This window comes from Vollenhovia emeryi, unplaced genomic scaffold (genome assembly GCF_000949405.1).
Source record: "Vollenhovia emeryi isolate VEMERY1.0 unplaced genomic scaffold, V.emery_V1.0 DF939136.1, whole genome shotgun sequence".
Lineage (NCBI taxonomy): Eukaryota > Metazoa > Arthropoda > Insecta > Hymenoptera > Formicidae > Vollenhovia > Vollenhovia emeryi.
In genome coordinates, this window is record NW_011967230.1 from 1756449 (window position 1) to 1771601 (window position 15153).

At 33.7% G+C, this 15153-nt stretch overlaps 4 protein-coding genes across 9 annotated transcripts in view; 3 read left to right on the forward strand and 1 right to left on the reverse strand.

Annotated features, from left to right (window-relative positions):
• The window catches only part of LOC105567614 (glutamyl aminopeptidase-like), a 14161-nt gene extending 13479 nt beyond the window's left edge, over window positions 1-682 (forward strand). For all 3 annotated transcript variants that reach the window (XM_012022603.1, XM_012022605.1, XM_012022604.1), the window contains one exon: window positions 447-682. In XM_012022603.1, the coding sequence (XP_011877993.1) occupies window positions 447-551 (105 nt within the window). In that variant the 3' untranslated portion in view covers window positions 552-682. The remainder of the gene's footprint in view (window positions 1-446) is intronic.
• Window positions 1-11923, reverse strand: part of LOC105567616 (SH3 domain-containing protein 19) — a 32485-nt gene extending 20562 nt beyond the window's left edge. Inside the window, exons 1-2 of one of the 2 annotated variants that reach the window (XM_012022611.1) lie at window positions 11902-11923; window positions 11583-11607 (exon numbers count right to left, since the gene is read on the reverse strand). Coding sequence is in view for 1 of the 2 variants with exons in the window: in XM_012022607.1 (XP_011877997.1) it covers window positions 11583-11640 (58 nt within the window). In the remaining variant the exon portion in view is untranslated. Of the gene's footprint in view, window positions 1-11582; window positions 11656-11901 lie in introns of those variants that run through there. The other variant, XM_012022607.1, reaches the window with a different exon arrangement.
• Window positions 2708-10649, forward strand: LOC105567613 (aminopeptidase N-like). 2 transcript variants are annotated; one of them, XM_012022602.1, is made up of 13 exons: window positions 2708-3201; window positions 3939-3941; window positions 4206-4367; window positions 4788-4965; window positions 5228-5384; window positions 5634-5715; window positions 6327-6682; window positions 7054-7340; window positions 7924-8111; window positions 8365-8706; window positions 8797-8866; window positions 9072-9155; window positions 10273-10649. In XM_012022602.1, the coding sequence occupies exons 1-13, from the start codon at window positions 2741-2743 to the stop codon at window positions 10375-10377; spliced, it is 2475 nt and encodes an 824-aa protein (XP_011877992.1). In that variant the 5' UTR covers window positions 2708-2740; the 3' UTR covers window positions 10378-10649. The 2 variants fall into 2 exon arrangements, with proteins under 2 accessions (XP_011877992.1, XP_011877991.1); XM_012022601.1 differs by having other exon boundaries at window positions 3939-4367.
• A 1003-nt stretch (window positions 11924-12926) lies between the features above and the next one.
• LOC105567611 (probable RNA methyltransferase CG11342) overlaps window positions 12927-15153 on the forward strand; it is a 60996-nt gene continuing 58769 nt past the window's right edge. The window contains exons 1-2 of one of the 2 annotated variants that reach the window (XM_012022593.1): window positions 12927-14021; window positions 14336-14375. The gene's annotated coding sequence lies outside the window, so the exon portion shown is untranslated. Of the gene's footprint in view, window positions 14022-14224; window positions 14376-15153 lie in introns of those variants that run through there. The other variant, XM_012022597.1, reaches the window with a different exon arrangement.

Sequence of the window (15153 nt, forward strand, 5' to 3'; positions counted from 1 at the left end):
CGTAGCACCCTGTATATCCACGATTTCTAAATAATACTCAATTCTCTTTATTTTTAAATTAATTTTTAAATAATAATCAATTCTCTAAGTTAGTTCTGTCGATATGCAGTAACGCAAAGATAATTTTCACTTAAGAGGAACTAACCAAAATGTTAAGTTGCTTAAGTACAAAAAATGGTCAAAATTTTTTCCAGAGTAGAATGACGAACAATCCAAATAATTCGAATACTAATTGTGTGCTCCAACCTGGGTTGCTAATTGTCCTTTTTGTCCCAGAGTATACGAGCATGTGCACGTTCACAAATATACAAGCAACAAATTTAATAGCTGTATAGAACATTCGAAAATGTTCAAAATATTGTCCTTTGTAATACTATAATAATTAATTTGTTAACTAAATTACAAATTTATTTATAACATACTAATAATTTAAATTAACTTTATAGTTCCATGACCTCGATAAACTACTGCCGGATATTCCAAGCAAGATTGATATACGTTTGACAGAAATTAAGAATCAGATAGATACTTTTGTTCACCATTTTCGCTGAAACAGTTCATGCGAATTACAGAAAAATGCATGATACGACATTACGATACATTACGTATAAAAGTGTGAAAAAGTTAATAATATTTTTATTGTTGTTATAATATTTATGTAAAATTATTTTCCATTTCTGTGTAGTAATATTTCAAATTTCTTTATACAGTTTACCACGTAATGTAATTTTTGCCATTTTCAATATTTAATAAAATGAATATTTGTTTGGTACATTTCTAATTTACAATAAAAACCCCTTTATATCATATGCTGTATGTTCCTGTTTATAATAGTCATGTTATTATCTTCTAATTACCTGTGTCTCTGATATGTAGGTGAAATAGTTGATTCGGAAAATGAAATATGCACACAGATGAAACTATTTTATTCGGGCATACAACTGTATGTAAATAAAGTGAGAAAGACTTTACAAGACTGTGATAGAGACGTATCATATTAATAATACATATTAATTTTTTACAGTATGTAATTATGAAAATTATAATCGTTACTTCTTATATGTGTAGATATACAATGATACTTTTCCGAGACAGATCGATAATTTTTGGTAATAAATAATGCGACGATATTAGATGCGTTTCTTCGTTGCAACATTTGTGAACACATTATCCTTTCTTTATTTAACTTCCATTATAAAGCAAAGAAGAAATGATTCCACGAACGTTGCGACCGGTAAGTGGAACGTAGAATTTAGAGGCATACGAGTACACCATGTATTATCTTTCATGTAACGGGGATGACTAAAACCAGTCTCCGCCAGCACTGAGAAAAATGTCCGATTAAAAATAATCGGATAATCCAATTTTATAATAACAAACGGATATATGCAATTAAATTGTATATCCGATGAAAAATATGATCGGTTCATCAAATTTCATTGGAAACTGCATTTCATCGGAAAAATTTCATCGGATGTGTCCATAATTTAATCGGAAAACGTAATCGGAAAAATTAACCATCGGAAACACTGTTTAATCGGTTTATCCGATGGAAATTTTTCTCAGTGGGGCTATAAATTTGTGGGCAATTCTTATTAAAATGAGAATCCAAATGTAAAGATTCGTATTAACTTTTAATTATGAACAAATCGAACATCCAATCATTATTGGAGACCTAAATGCAAAATTATTTTACATAAAAGTATTATGCAAGTCTCGCGCCAAGTATAAGCGTAGCTAGAACCGCGTTTTTGATAACTAAACGTAAGATTATTTCCAGTATGCCTAGGAAAATAAATAAGGAAAAAGAAATTAATTCAGTTTGATTAAAATACTTTTAAGAAGATTCATTAAATTACAAGTAGGAATAATATCAGTTTATGTAAAAGAAGATTAACTAATATAAAATATTTGGTTGCAACTTCATCTAGTTTGTTGTGAAATATAACTAAAAGACAGAGACTTGGTAACAATATAATTCGTATCTATCGAATAACATTTTCACTATTTATTGTGGTATTGGTCGTAAACATTATCGTTAGTTCGTGTAATCTCCTGAGACGGAAAGGTCGATTCTGTAGCTAGACTTCTGGCATCGACACTTCGTAACTCTGGTAAGAGAATTACTCGCAGATCATTTCAATTTACCTGAATCATTGTAAGTTTTCAGTATCAAATCAATTTTAGAATTTTTAAGATTATAATATATTCCAAATAAATCTGACACGGTATTATAATACATAAAGTATATATGAAAGTATCCATATTAGATATATGCGTGCGTGCGTGCGTGTGTGTGAGTGTATGTGTATACATGTACTTGATAAGCAGATTAGGTTAAAACGAAAAGAAGTTGCCCGTTATACGGGGTGACAGAGTAACAAATCTCAAATCGATACACAATTACAGAACAATTCTTCACTGTATCACGAGATCTGTGTCGTAAGAGCAGCATTTAGACTGGAAAGCAGAGATGAGCAACATTGAGAATAAACAATATATGTTGTTATTATATTTAGCCGAAACACAAATTATCGTGATAGCTTTAAGACGTATGAATCTCGAAAACGACTCGAAATCATAAACTTAATTGTATAAACGTCTACGAAATGTGCCAAAAAATTGTCTTATAAATGTTTTCTTTTCTTAAATATTAATTGCTTATTTAACATTTCTTACTTCTTTTTCTTTCAGGCGCATTTTTATAAACACCACTGGACCTGTCCAGCAAATTATAGAAATGGAATTGTTAAAATTAATATTCAGTATAATATTTATTACGGCTTCTTTGCCTGAAGAGATGTTAAACGTTGAAGCAATTATTAAATACCCCTTGACGCGTTATGTAAAACCTATAAAATACAAGATTCTGTTAAAAGTAGACATTGAAAACAATAGCTTCCGCGGTATATCGAATGTCGTTATTAAGATTGTCCAACCAAAAACAACGATAGCATTGCACTCAGTATATTTGAATATAATTCCATCGAAAACGGTGGTTTTCAATTCTCATGATCCTAATAAGACCAAGCACGTTGTAACTAACATTTTATATTTACGGGAAGAGGAAATGGTTAAACTGTATTTTAAACCGAAATTAAGACCTGGTTTTCATACTCTAAACATGGAATATACCGGCAACATGTCTGATAACATGGGTGGCTTCTTCAAGATTCCATATACAAACAAGGACGAGAAAAAGTAAGTAACTTTAAAACTAAGTACCTTAAAACTATTACACATATATATTAAAAAAATTATATTCAAACTATTGTATCGAAACGTCAGAAGATTTAATCTACACATGCACTACGTAATAAGAAAGTTAGTATAAATACCCTTAAGTATAAAGAATGCATTATAGCAATGAGTAACAAATGAAGATAATAAATGAAATATTAAAAATCGTTTTAGTTTTATAATATACATACTGTAGAAATATCACTCCACATTGTAGTATAGAACGCTATAATAGAATAATAGTAATAATGTTGTGAAATAACTATAAAACACGGAAAACACGACAATATAATATAGTTTCTTACGCTGAGAAAAATGTCCGATTAGATATAATCGGATAACCCAATTACGTAATAACAAACAGATATATCCGATTAAATTGTATATCCGATGGAAAATGTGATCGGTTTTTCAATAAAATTTTACCGGTAACAGCATTTTATCGGACAAATTTCATTGAATGTATCCATAATTTATTCGTAAAACGTAACCGGGAAAATTAATATCGGAAACACTATTTAATTGGTTTATCCGATAAAAAATTTTCTTAGTGTAGTCATAAAATGTAATCGTATCTGTTCACAATGCATTCTACTACTCTAATCCATTTCGTCTCTTATGTCGCTCTTTTATGTTAATTAAATATATACAAATTTTCCCTTTATTTGAGATATTGAATTAAAATATAAAATTCGTAGATGGTTTGTCGCAACACCAACCTGGGTTACTGGAATACGAAGAACGTTTCCATGCTGGGATGAGCCAGATATCAAAACTATATATGATATTACTGTCAAACACCAATCGAATTACACGGTTTTTTCTAATACGCTACAATATACAACTGACTCTTTCAATGATAGCATCAAACAAATACACTTTTTCGATACTCCAGTAATACCTGCTTATCTCCTAAGTATAGTGCTGTGCAATTTATCTAGTATTAATATTCACTTGAAAGGCAGGCCATTGCGAGCACATGATCTAAATTTGGCGAGTCATATTATTGAAAAAAGTACGAGTTATTTTGAAACTCAGTGGACATATTGGAGTCAGGTAGAAGACCATTTCGCGATTCCAGGTTTTGTAGATGACGGTATAACAAAATGGAGACTCGTATTTTACAGGTAATGTACTTATATGGTCAAATGGATCCTTGTAAATCAAATTTAATTATAAGTTCAATAAAAGATAAAAGTATTTTTACTCTCAAAATAGAAGACATTTCGCTAGAAACTAGGCTCAAACATATTCACATTATTGAGAGTTACATGAGCAGAGGAAGTGTTTTGTATATGAAATTCTAATTATACTATTAAAATAGTTAAATGCATATTCAGTTAAGTTGATGCACATATTTGATAAATTGTTACAAAACTTGTATTTTTCTAATGACAGTATTATTCTTGTTACTTGATTAATATTGGAAAAAGAAAACCAATTTCGATATATTAAAATTGTGGAAACAATAACCTGGAAGAGAAGATAAAGGGTAACCAATAGTATACATATAAGCCATGTGTTAATTATTCTTTAATGATTTTTAGAGAACAAGATATTATTTATGATGAAGAATTAGATCATATTGGGCGCAAAATGGAAATAGCATTTTTAATCGGACGTAAAATAGGACTCCAACGTTTAGCCATCACCAATCCATCGTCGCCTTATTTTTGGTTGAATGAGGGTATTGCGGTTCTGTATGCATTTGATAGCATTAATGAGGTTAACTTTTTATACATCTACAATATATTATTTTACTAAAAATGGCAATTTTCAAAAGTATATTGAAAGAAATTGCAGGAATCATTTTCAAATATTTGTACTGCAATGTAAAAAATACTGCCTTAAAAATATCAAAATAAGCAAATTCGCAGTACACAAGTGATGCTGTTGCACATTGCTAGAAAACATTTGTTTCTCGAATATTTTCCCAGATTAAATATTTAATGATTATTCTTGTTATCAGAATAACTTTTGTTTCTAGATTTACCCAGAGTTGCGCATATGGGATTTGTTTGTAGTCCAAATTGTACAAGAATCTCTCCATTTGGACAACGAAGGAATTATGAATCCTCTTATATTCGAATACGATTATACCTCTGATATTAATTCTCAGTTTTTCTTATCCTCTTATATCAAAGGTAATATAAAGTGCAAACTTTAACTGTATAATAATCAAGAAATTTTTGGACGTAATTCTTCTAAACGAATGAACAAGGCTAAATTTAACTCAATTCATCTTCAATTCACCTAAATGTTAAATGTCGTGAGGTAGTGGAAAAGAAGAATAAAATGCAAATTAAAATTTATTTTAAATTAAGAATTTTGAATGCCGTTAATAAATTTATTAAACTACATCTACTGTAATTTCGTAATGTCATGTGTTGTAGCCCCTGCTATATTGCGCATGTTACAACATATACTGCGCTATAATGTATTTCGGAAAGGTATCGAAAAATATATAAAATCCGAGTGAGTATCTTTCGAGTATTGTATTGCTTTTCATCCGTATCATCACTATTTTCACAAACGTTTGTAATTGTATTTAATAGATTATTTACACTTTCTTCGAAATGTGCATAATTCTTTTATCTCTTTCTTTATTTTCTTTCTACTCGATTATATGGTAATTCCTTATTCAGTTTTTCTTTTTCAGTCTTGGTTTTATATGAATGATTTTTAATAATTTCGTGATTTCGATTAGATTCTATTTTATATTTATCTTTACATTTATATTATTCTATTTTATACTCACAATTTGTAATATTTGATATAAAAACTTTTTCGTCTCTTAACTTTTCTTTCTCATTTTCTATTTAAAGTTTCATAATATCTTATAGATTATTATTTCTATGTTTAATTTCTTTATCATCATTTTTACCATTATTTATCAATTCTTTCTTTCTCCCCCCCCTCTCTCTCTGTCTCTCTCTTGCTCACTACATGTTTATTGCAACAAGCACTTGCACCAATTAAGCAATTAACGTATAAATTTCACTTCTCCTGATGTGCTGTCTGTTCATAATGTACTATAATGTATTGTATCAATTTGATTAAATTTTGTATGAATTTTTTATAATTAGATCAGCTACTCTGAATGATTTCTTGGATGCCATGCAAACAGTTCACAATGAAGAACAATCTATGCTACCATACAACATAACGGAGATAATATATCCTTGGCTAAGTCAAAGCCATTACCCTGTTTTAAGTGTAACAGAACAATATGAAAAACTACCGCCGTACGTTAAGATAAAAATAGAAAATGGATCAGGAACTTGGTGGATACCTTTTACTACCAATGTTACGTCATCAAGTTTGGACTTTAATACTTTAGATATTTCTGTAGAGCTATGGAAAGACAAAGATGAGAAATCTGTTATGCCTACTCAGAGGTTAGCCCCTGATTATTGGATAATATTGAACGTGCAACAAATTGGTAAGTATTGATTATTTTATTACGTTTTTGCAATTTTTCTATATAATCGGGATTGAGTAAAACAATAAAAGGAAATTATGTAACTCCAGCCAAATACATTTTATCAAACACATTAATTAATTCAGTAATGCATTTAAATTTATAATAAAAACAAATTTTGTAGATAACTTTTACGTTATAGAATAATAGATTATAATCGCATTATCGAGAAAATATATAGGATATTTAAATATATGCAAATGTATTTATTATAAATATATATTATATTTCTTTGAAAATATTTGAGAAAGACAAAGTTAGGAAATATATTTTCTGTTAAATGTCATATTAATTATCAGGATTAATAATCAATTGTATTAATTTTATTACAGGATATTATCGTGTCAAATATGATATTATTCATGGAAACATTTGGCAAAATATAGTTCGTTATCTCAATTCTGAATACTATACAAATATTCATGTTCTAAATCGTGCACAAATAATTGACGATGTAGTTTATTTTACCATGACAGATCAACTCAGTGCTTCTGTATTTTGGACACTTACGAGTTACCTATCGCAGGACACAGATTATATAGCATGGTATCCCCTGATTAAAGGTATTGAACGCATGTCTTACATCATTCCTTTTCCAAAAAAAGGAGACATGTTCAAGGTAAAAGATCCTGGAAAATGTTACATCTAAACGTTTGCTTAGTGATGAAGTATGAATTGTCAGAAAAGCTTCAATGAAATATGACGTAGCTAACATGTAGCTAGCGCTAATTCTGTTACGTCTTTCCGTAATTTTGTTCAAAGATAGAAAATTTAAATTGTCAGTATCATATTTCAAATACTAAGTACTACATAATACACATATTAGCTTATTCATGAATTATCATTGATGCCTACTGTATGTGTACTTATTGCTAGTGTTACCTGTAACGACTATATCTCAATTAATTTATAAGATATGAAGAGTATTAAACCGTTCACTTGAAATTTAAAATCCGTCACGCACGTACATAAATACGTATGTACATCTTTCTTCTAAAATTTTATAACTCTTATTTTTAAATTCAGAAATTACCACAGTTGATTTTAGTAACATCAAATTCAATTGTAAAATCATAAAACTATGTTTTAACATAGTTTAATTCTTAAATACATACTTACTATATGTATGTATATTCTTAAATACTCGTACGTGCCATGACATTTTCAGACATAAATAAAAAATCATTAATTTTACAATCTAGGATATCTTATACACACGATTAGAACCAGTTCTTGAAATAATTGGATACGAAGAAGATCCACAGGATAATTATCTAATTAAATGCTTAAGGCAAGAAATTACAAAATGGACATGTGTTCTGAGTCGTTCTGAAAGTAAATGCACTCATATGGCTTTGAAGAAATTAGAATGGCATCTATCAAGTCCAATGTAATTCATTTTACGACATTCTTTTTTAAATATACTTTTATCACGACACGGTAGTGTCTCACGCCAAGTATAAGCTAGCTAGAACCGCATGCGCGAGACCGACCGTGTAGTTTACGCGAGTACGCGAGTTGAGAGGCCCACAGAGTTTCGTGTCTCTTACTCACATTGCTCGAATTTTACAAATTATTTTTTTTAAATATACATTTGAGTTACAGTATATGTAAACTGATTTTTATTTGTCTTGTCTTTTCAGACATAATAAACTATTGCCGGGGTGGAAAAAGTGGACATTTTGTAATGGTTTAAAAATGGCTGGTTTTAGTGTTTTTGCAACAGTATATCTTATGTGTGAAAATGGAACTCTATTTCAAAACGATAGAAAAAAATGTTTAGAATTCCTGGCTTGTTCTCAATTTTTTTATATCACTATAACAGACAATAATAACAAAGACCGTTTTAAGGGAATAAGACAAGATACATTTGATGATATTAACTTTTTTCATACCATTGCTACGAACAATCCGGAATCTACTCCATTACGAAATACATTCGTACTCGATTATATATTAAACAATTGGATGGAAGTAAAACCGAAGTATATACAATTTTTTCTGTATATATTGTGCTCATAACCATGACAATACATCCTTGTTGTTAATTAAAAAACGTTTATTTTGTTTTTCAGAGAAATTAGCACTGTAGCAGCATTAATTGATATTATAAATCATGTATACACTAAGGAATCGCTTGATAAGGTAAATTTTACAAACGTCACCGCTACACTTGCATGTAATTTCCATTTCGCTAAACATGTTTATATTCTTAGGTTAATTAATTTAATCATGAAACAGAGAAAAGATACATTAGCACTTCTGAAAAACTATATGATATAAAGATAAATATATTGCATATAACACTGTAATATTATTTATAGATGTAAACGTTAAAAATCTGTTTTAGATACTTGAATTTGTGAACAATCGCATGTTAAATGCTACTGGTATATTCGATTCTGGATACCTTTTCTCAAAATTCAATAAACAGGTAAAGACTTATATGTGAACGTGAACATATTATCATATTAACACGAGAATATAGAATCAATATTTAATATCAAACTAGTGCACAACTATATGACACACTTTCGATTACGTATAACACACACACACATACACGGTTTTCCTAAATTCAACCGACAAATTGCCAAAGACAGAGGAATCATTTTTACACAAATGAAGGTGACATACGTTGGAAAACAGGTCATTATACATCGCTAAAGCATACAGGGTATTGGCTAGATCAGTCACCGATCTTATCTTCATTGGTTAGATCAGTTATATGTATAATTCATTGTTTTTGAGATATTTCCAAGGCCCCTTTTTCGAACACCCTGTGTGCTGCAGTGGTGTTATGACACGTTTCCGACCCCAGATTCATTTGCAGAAAATTATTTTTATGGTATCCTTGACAATTTCTGAAAACTTGTGGGTTGAATATGCGAACTGCACGTATGTACATGTATACATATATATTTATATATGTGTGTATATAATACATGTATATATTATTTAATGCAATATTCTTGCATCTTCCATTAAACACAATTATTATTTTATTTTAAATATAATACTACTGACGCAAATATACATATACGTTTATGTACCCTGGGAAATGAGACAGTTAGCAACCCATTTTGGGGCCCACAACTAGTAATCGAATTGGTTGGATTGTTCGTAACTTTAATTTTTTACGAATTATACTTCGCGTAACTAAAAATCGCAATTAGCTATTCTATCTATATCCAAGATTTTAAAATAATACTAATCAATTCTCTCAATTAGTTCTGTCGATATGCAGTAACGCAAAGATAATTTTCACTGAAGAGGCACTAACCGAAATGTTAAGTTGTTTAACTACAAAGAAATGGTCAAAATTTTTCCCAGAGTAGAGTTACGAACAATCCAAATAATTCGAATACTAATTGTGGACCCTAACTTGGGTTGCTAACTGTCATTTTGTCCTAGAGTATACGTACATGTGCACGTTCACAAATATACATGCAACAGTAGCTATATAGAACATTCGAAAATGTTCAAAATATTGTCAGGACTAAATCACATATTTATTTATAACATACTAATAATGTAAAATAACTTTATAGTTCGGTGACTTCGATGAACTAATTGCGGATATTCAAAGCAAGATTGGCACACGTTTGACAGAAATTACGAATTGGAAAAATACTTTTGGTTTCCATTTTCGCTGAAACAGTTCAGGCGATTTATCGAAAAACGCATGACACGACATTATGTTAAAATACGTGTAAAAGTGTAAAATGAAGTTAATAATATTTTTAACTTCGTTATAATATTTAAGTAAAATTATTTCATATTACCTGAATTTCGTTATATTAGGAATTTACTGTTAAATTGTAATATTATTTTCTTTTTCTGTGTAGTCATATTGAAAATTCCTTTATACAATTTATCATGTAGTGTAATTTTTGCCTTGTTAATATTTGATAAAATAAATTTGTTTGGTACATTTATTTCTAATTTAAATAAAAACTCTTTTATATCATATGCCGTATTTTTCCTTTTATAGTATTACTTTTCATATTAATATTATTATAATAACAATAGCATTATAATATAATTATATTAATATAGTAAAAAATATAAATATGTAATTCAATTTACTGTAAAATGTTAAATATATATCTTAATGTCTTTAATTTTATTGGAACACATATGGAATATCGATTAAGTTAATTTGTGTTTTGTCACATTACGCAAATTTACTCTTTCATATCAATATTATTTTCTCTCTTAATTCAGATTTTGAATTTATATAGTGTAGATATTAATATTTGGTGGAGGTGATATTTTTTCGCAATAAATTTAGAATAAAATATTTAGACACCCTGTCACGGCTCGTATATACATAGTCCTTTATTCCTCCAATTTGTGTTTAGCACATTTGAGCCATACCAATTTTATTAATTTGTTAATATTTGGTATTTGATACTAAATTTTTAATATGTTTATTTCCGAATTATAATAAAAATTCTATATTGCCCACTGCCCCTTTCTTTTATAATAGTCATCTCATTATATCCTGATTTACGTATCTGATGTACAGATAAAAATATAAATTTTTATAAAATTAATACGAGAAGAGGAATAAGCATGAAGATGAAAATAGTTTATTCAGGACATACAGTAATTAATCCAAATAAGGTGGGGACGATTTTAAAGAAATATGACAGTTGAAACCCATTTATCTTTTTTTAAAACGAAGCTACATTAAAAAAATTTCTTTTTGCTGAAATTGATAAATTTCTCCTTTTACTTTTTAAATATCTTCAGTTAAATAAACTGAGCGCTGTATATTTAAAAAAATTTGTACATATGCGAAGAAGGTATTGTATGCGCAACGTCAGTTTAAAATAAAAGGTAATTTACCACTCACCGATACGACTCGCAATCGCAGCGTTCTGTAAAAATGCAAATACATATATGATTAGCATAGAATAATTATGTAAAATCGAAATTATTGTATAACATATTTTTTGTTTTTTAAAATAGGTATTTATCAGAAAAATTATAGGATACTGAGAAAAGCCTTCCTTTTAAATGAAATAAACTCACAAAATTTTATACGTATATTTACGTATGTAACACTTATTCGAATCCTCGTTCGAATTATTTGAATAAATGAAACAAAAGCAGAGAACTAATGCTTTATTTTGCACAAGTAGCAAACAATAAAAAAAATGTAAAACACTCACCTTGTGATTGCTCCGCCGTTGCCCGATGCCTCCGAAGCCACCTCCTCCTCACAGATTTCCTTGTTGCACTAACACAACACTCACTCGCGTAGATCATCGATCGCGCGGAATTTCGAATATTCCCGTGCGCGATGAGAAACGCCGCATCGTTTCGACGTCGATCGACGAGTCGTTTCTAACGAGAGTGGGAGAAAGAGACGATCGCACACGGAAATACGAGCCGCCACGATGGCGTCGCGTGAAACGGCGGGAACGTTCCGGCGGGAGGGACGCGGAAATATGCGATGTCGCGCGAACATTTCTTTCGCCGCGCGTCGCGCTTGGAAGACTCGGATATTTCTACACGTGCGGGGAGATGCGAGTTGAAACTGAAGCTGGGATACTCGCGGTGTCGCGAACATTCGGCTGCGAGGAAGATTCCGGCCGCGGTTGCTCGCGAGATTTTACGCGTCCCGGTGGATCGCCGCCGCGCGAATGTCAAATGATTTACGCCGCGATTAGCTGAACTTGATCTGCATCAGACTCACCACCGTACGCGTCGTGAAAAACGCCGTGACGACCGACGACGAAGGAAGAAGGGAGGGACCGGTCCGCTGCGCGTCCGCGACGCTCCGCGATGCTTCTCGAACAGACCAACATGGCGCCGGTACCCAGCGCCCCTGCCCCCCCCCCCCCCGGTGCTACTGCGCGATACTACGTGAGTCGAGTCAGCGACGCGACCTGAATATCACTTTCATATCACTCGCGCAATGTAAGTATCTCAAATAAACGCGCACTTAAATTCACACGTCTGTTGATGAACAATCGACGCACTCGCGGCTTTGTACTCTACTCAAGTTACATCGACGGTTCGCCTGCCGTATCTCCGAGTGCACGCTCCGAGAAACGAAGACGACGTCAATTACACACGATCGCGCACATCGTCCCGTGCCACTCGTACGGCAGTTCGAATGATAACGCGACGCGCGACTGACCTCGGCGCGTCTTGCCGCTTGAGTGTCTCGAGCCGCCGCGGCCGGAGCGATCGTCACTTGTTTGTCTCGAGCCGCCGCGGCCGCAGCGATCGTCACTTGTTTGTCTCGAGCCGCCGCGACCGCTGCGCGCCGAGGTCACAGAACGTTCGCGTGCGCCGCAGTATCGTTCGAGCCGCCGGTACGTACGCTACGAGGCGACGTGCGCGATCATTCTCCGCGTAATTAATCGACGCCACGGCCACGCGAGCGTGCACTCCGCGATACGGCGCAGGCGGAACGTCGAATCGCCGTCTACCGCTCGCTGTTTCTCCGATGTGACTCGAGTAGAGGAAAGCCGCGAGTGCGTCGATTGTGCATCAACAGACGTGTGAGAATTTAAGTGTGCGTTTACTTGAGATACATTGCGCGAGTGACATCCAGATATTCAGTTCGCGTCGCTGACTCGACTCACGTAGTATCGCGCAGTAGCGCCAGGGGGGGCCAGGGGCGCCGGGTGCCGGCGCCATGTTGGTCTGTTCGAGAAGCATCGCGGAGCGTCGCGGACGCGCATCGGACCGGTCCCCCCCCTTCTTCCTTCGTCGTCGGTCGTCGCGGCGTTTTTCACGACGCGTACGGTGGTGAGTCTGATGCAGATCAAGTTCAGCTAATCGCGGCGTAAATCATTGGATATTCACGCGTCGGCGATCCACCGAGACGCGCGTAAGTCTCGCGAGAAACACCGGTCGGAATCTTGCTCGCAGCCGGATTCTCGCGACGCCGCCGCGGGTATCCGAGCTTCAATTTTAACTCGCGTCTCCCCGTACGTGTAGAAATATCCTAGTTTTCCACGCGCGACGCGCGGCGAGTGGAATGTTCGCGCGAGATCGCCCCGTTGAACGCTCGCGTTCGGTCGCGAGACGCGTCGAACCTCGCATATTTCCGCGTCCTTCTCGCCGGAACGTTCCCGCCGTTTCACACGACGCCACTCCTGGGCGGCTCGTGTTTCCGTACACGATCGTCTCTTTTTCTCGTTCGCGTTGTGACGGAGCTCGCGTCGGTTAACGCCGGGAGTGCCGCGTTGTGCCGATTGCCAGTGCCAAATCTGCGAGGAATCCGAGAGGAAGCGGCGGCCTGGGAGGCATCGGGCAACGGCGGAGCAACCCTCTGGTGAGTACAATTATTTATGTATTATTCTTAGCGTAAACTTCATTCCGCGGATTGCTTTTATTCGCCTCCCCGTCTATTCGACTCGACCGTTCGAATGATTCGCACGAACGCTCGTCAAATAATAGGTTTGTTTTCTGTTCCTGCACTGGTGAGCTAGTGCAGTAAGCTAGAATGAGAAAAAATTTGCTTGTCTCACTCTAATTTATTGCACTAGTTCACCAGTGTAGGAATAGAAAACAAACCTATTGTTTCATGGAAAAGATTCAGATTTTTTTACACTACTTTAATATGAATTCTACGTTTCTATGTTGCAGAATCATCAACGTAGCTAACTCCGCTGCTGCCCGTCGGTCGGTGAGTAACAAGTTTTTTTTACCAAGGTAACGAATCTACATTTCGCAAGGCCAATGTCCACGATGCTAGAACTTGGACCAAGTTCTAGTATCGTGGACATTGGGCTGTAGATCGTAGAACGTAGATAGATAGTAGATTTATTCCGTAGATTCGTTACCAGAAAACGAATAGATTACAACATCATTTTATATTCTATTTGATATAATTAATCTGACTGATTTATTGACGTATTTGTCGAACTAATGTGACCTATCCGTTTTTTATCAACATATTGATATGTAAAGTAAAAGATGACGTGAGATTTTAAATATTTTGTCAACAACGCTTAAACATTTCAAATTATTATTATACGTTATTGGTAGTTATTGATTACCTATAATATGCAATTACAATATCAGTGTTTGTCGTGCAGAAAGGTTCTTTAAGTCTGGGTCTCACGTCATTTATTTTGTATATGTATGTCGCGATACACCTTCAAGATATGCGTGTCGCATGAAAAACATGCAAATCATACGCATCTTCATACATCCGCGATCGGTTTTCGCGTTTGAGTTTCGCGATCGGTTTATAAAAACGTTTTCAAAATAGTACCTTGTAATTTCATCCATATTAGAAATATTAATTTATCGCGGAAGATAATCAAAATTAATATAACGCGAAGTAAAATGTTTTCCGTGTATAGACTTGAATTTTGAATTCAAAGATCGAGTCACGAAGAGACGGTAAATACTCTCGAGTAAATAACGGGAGTAGAAATATATTAAATTAGTTTTATGCA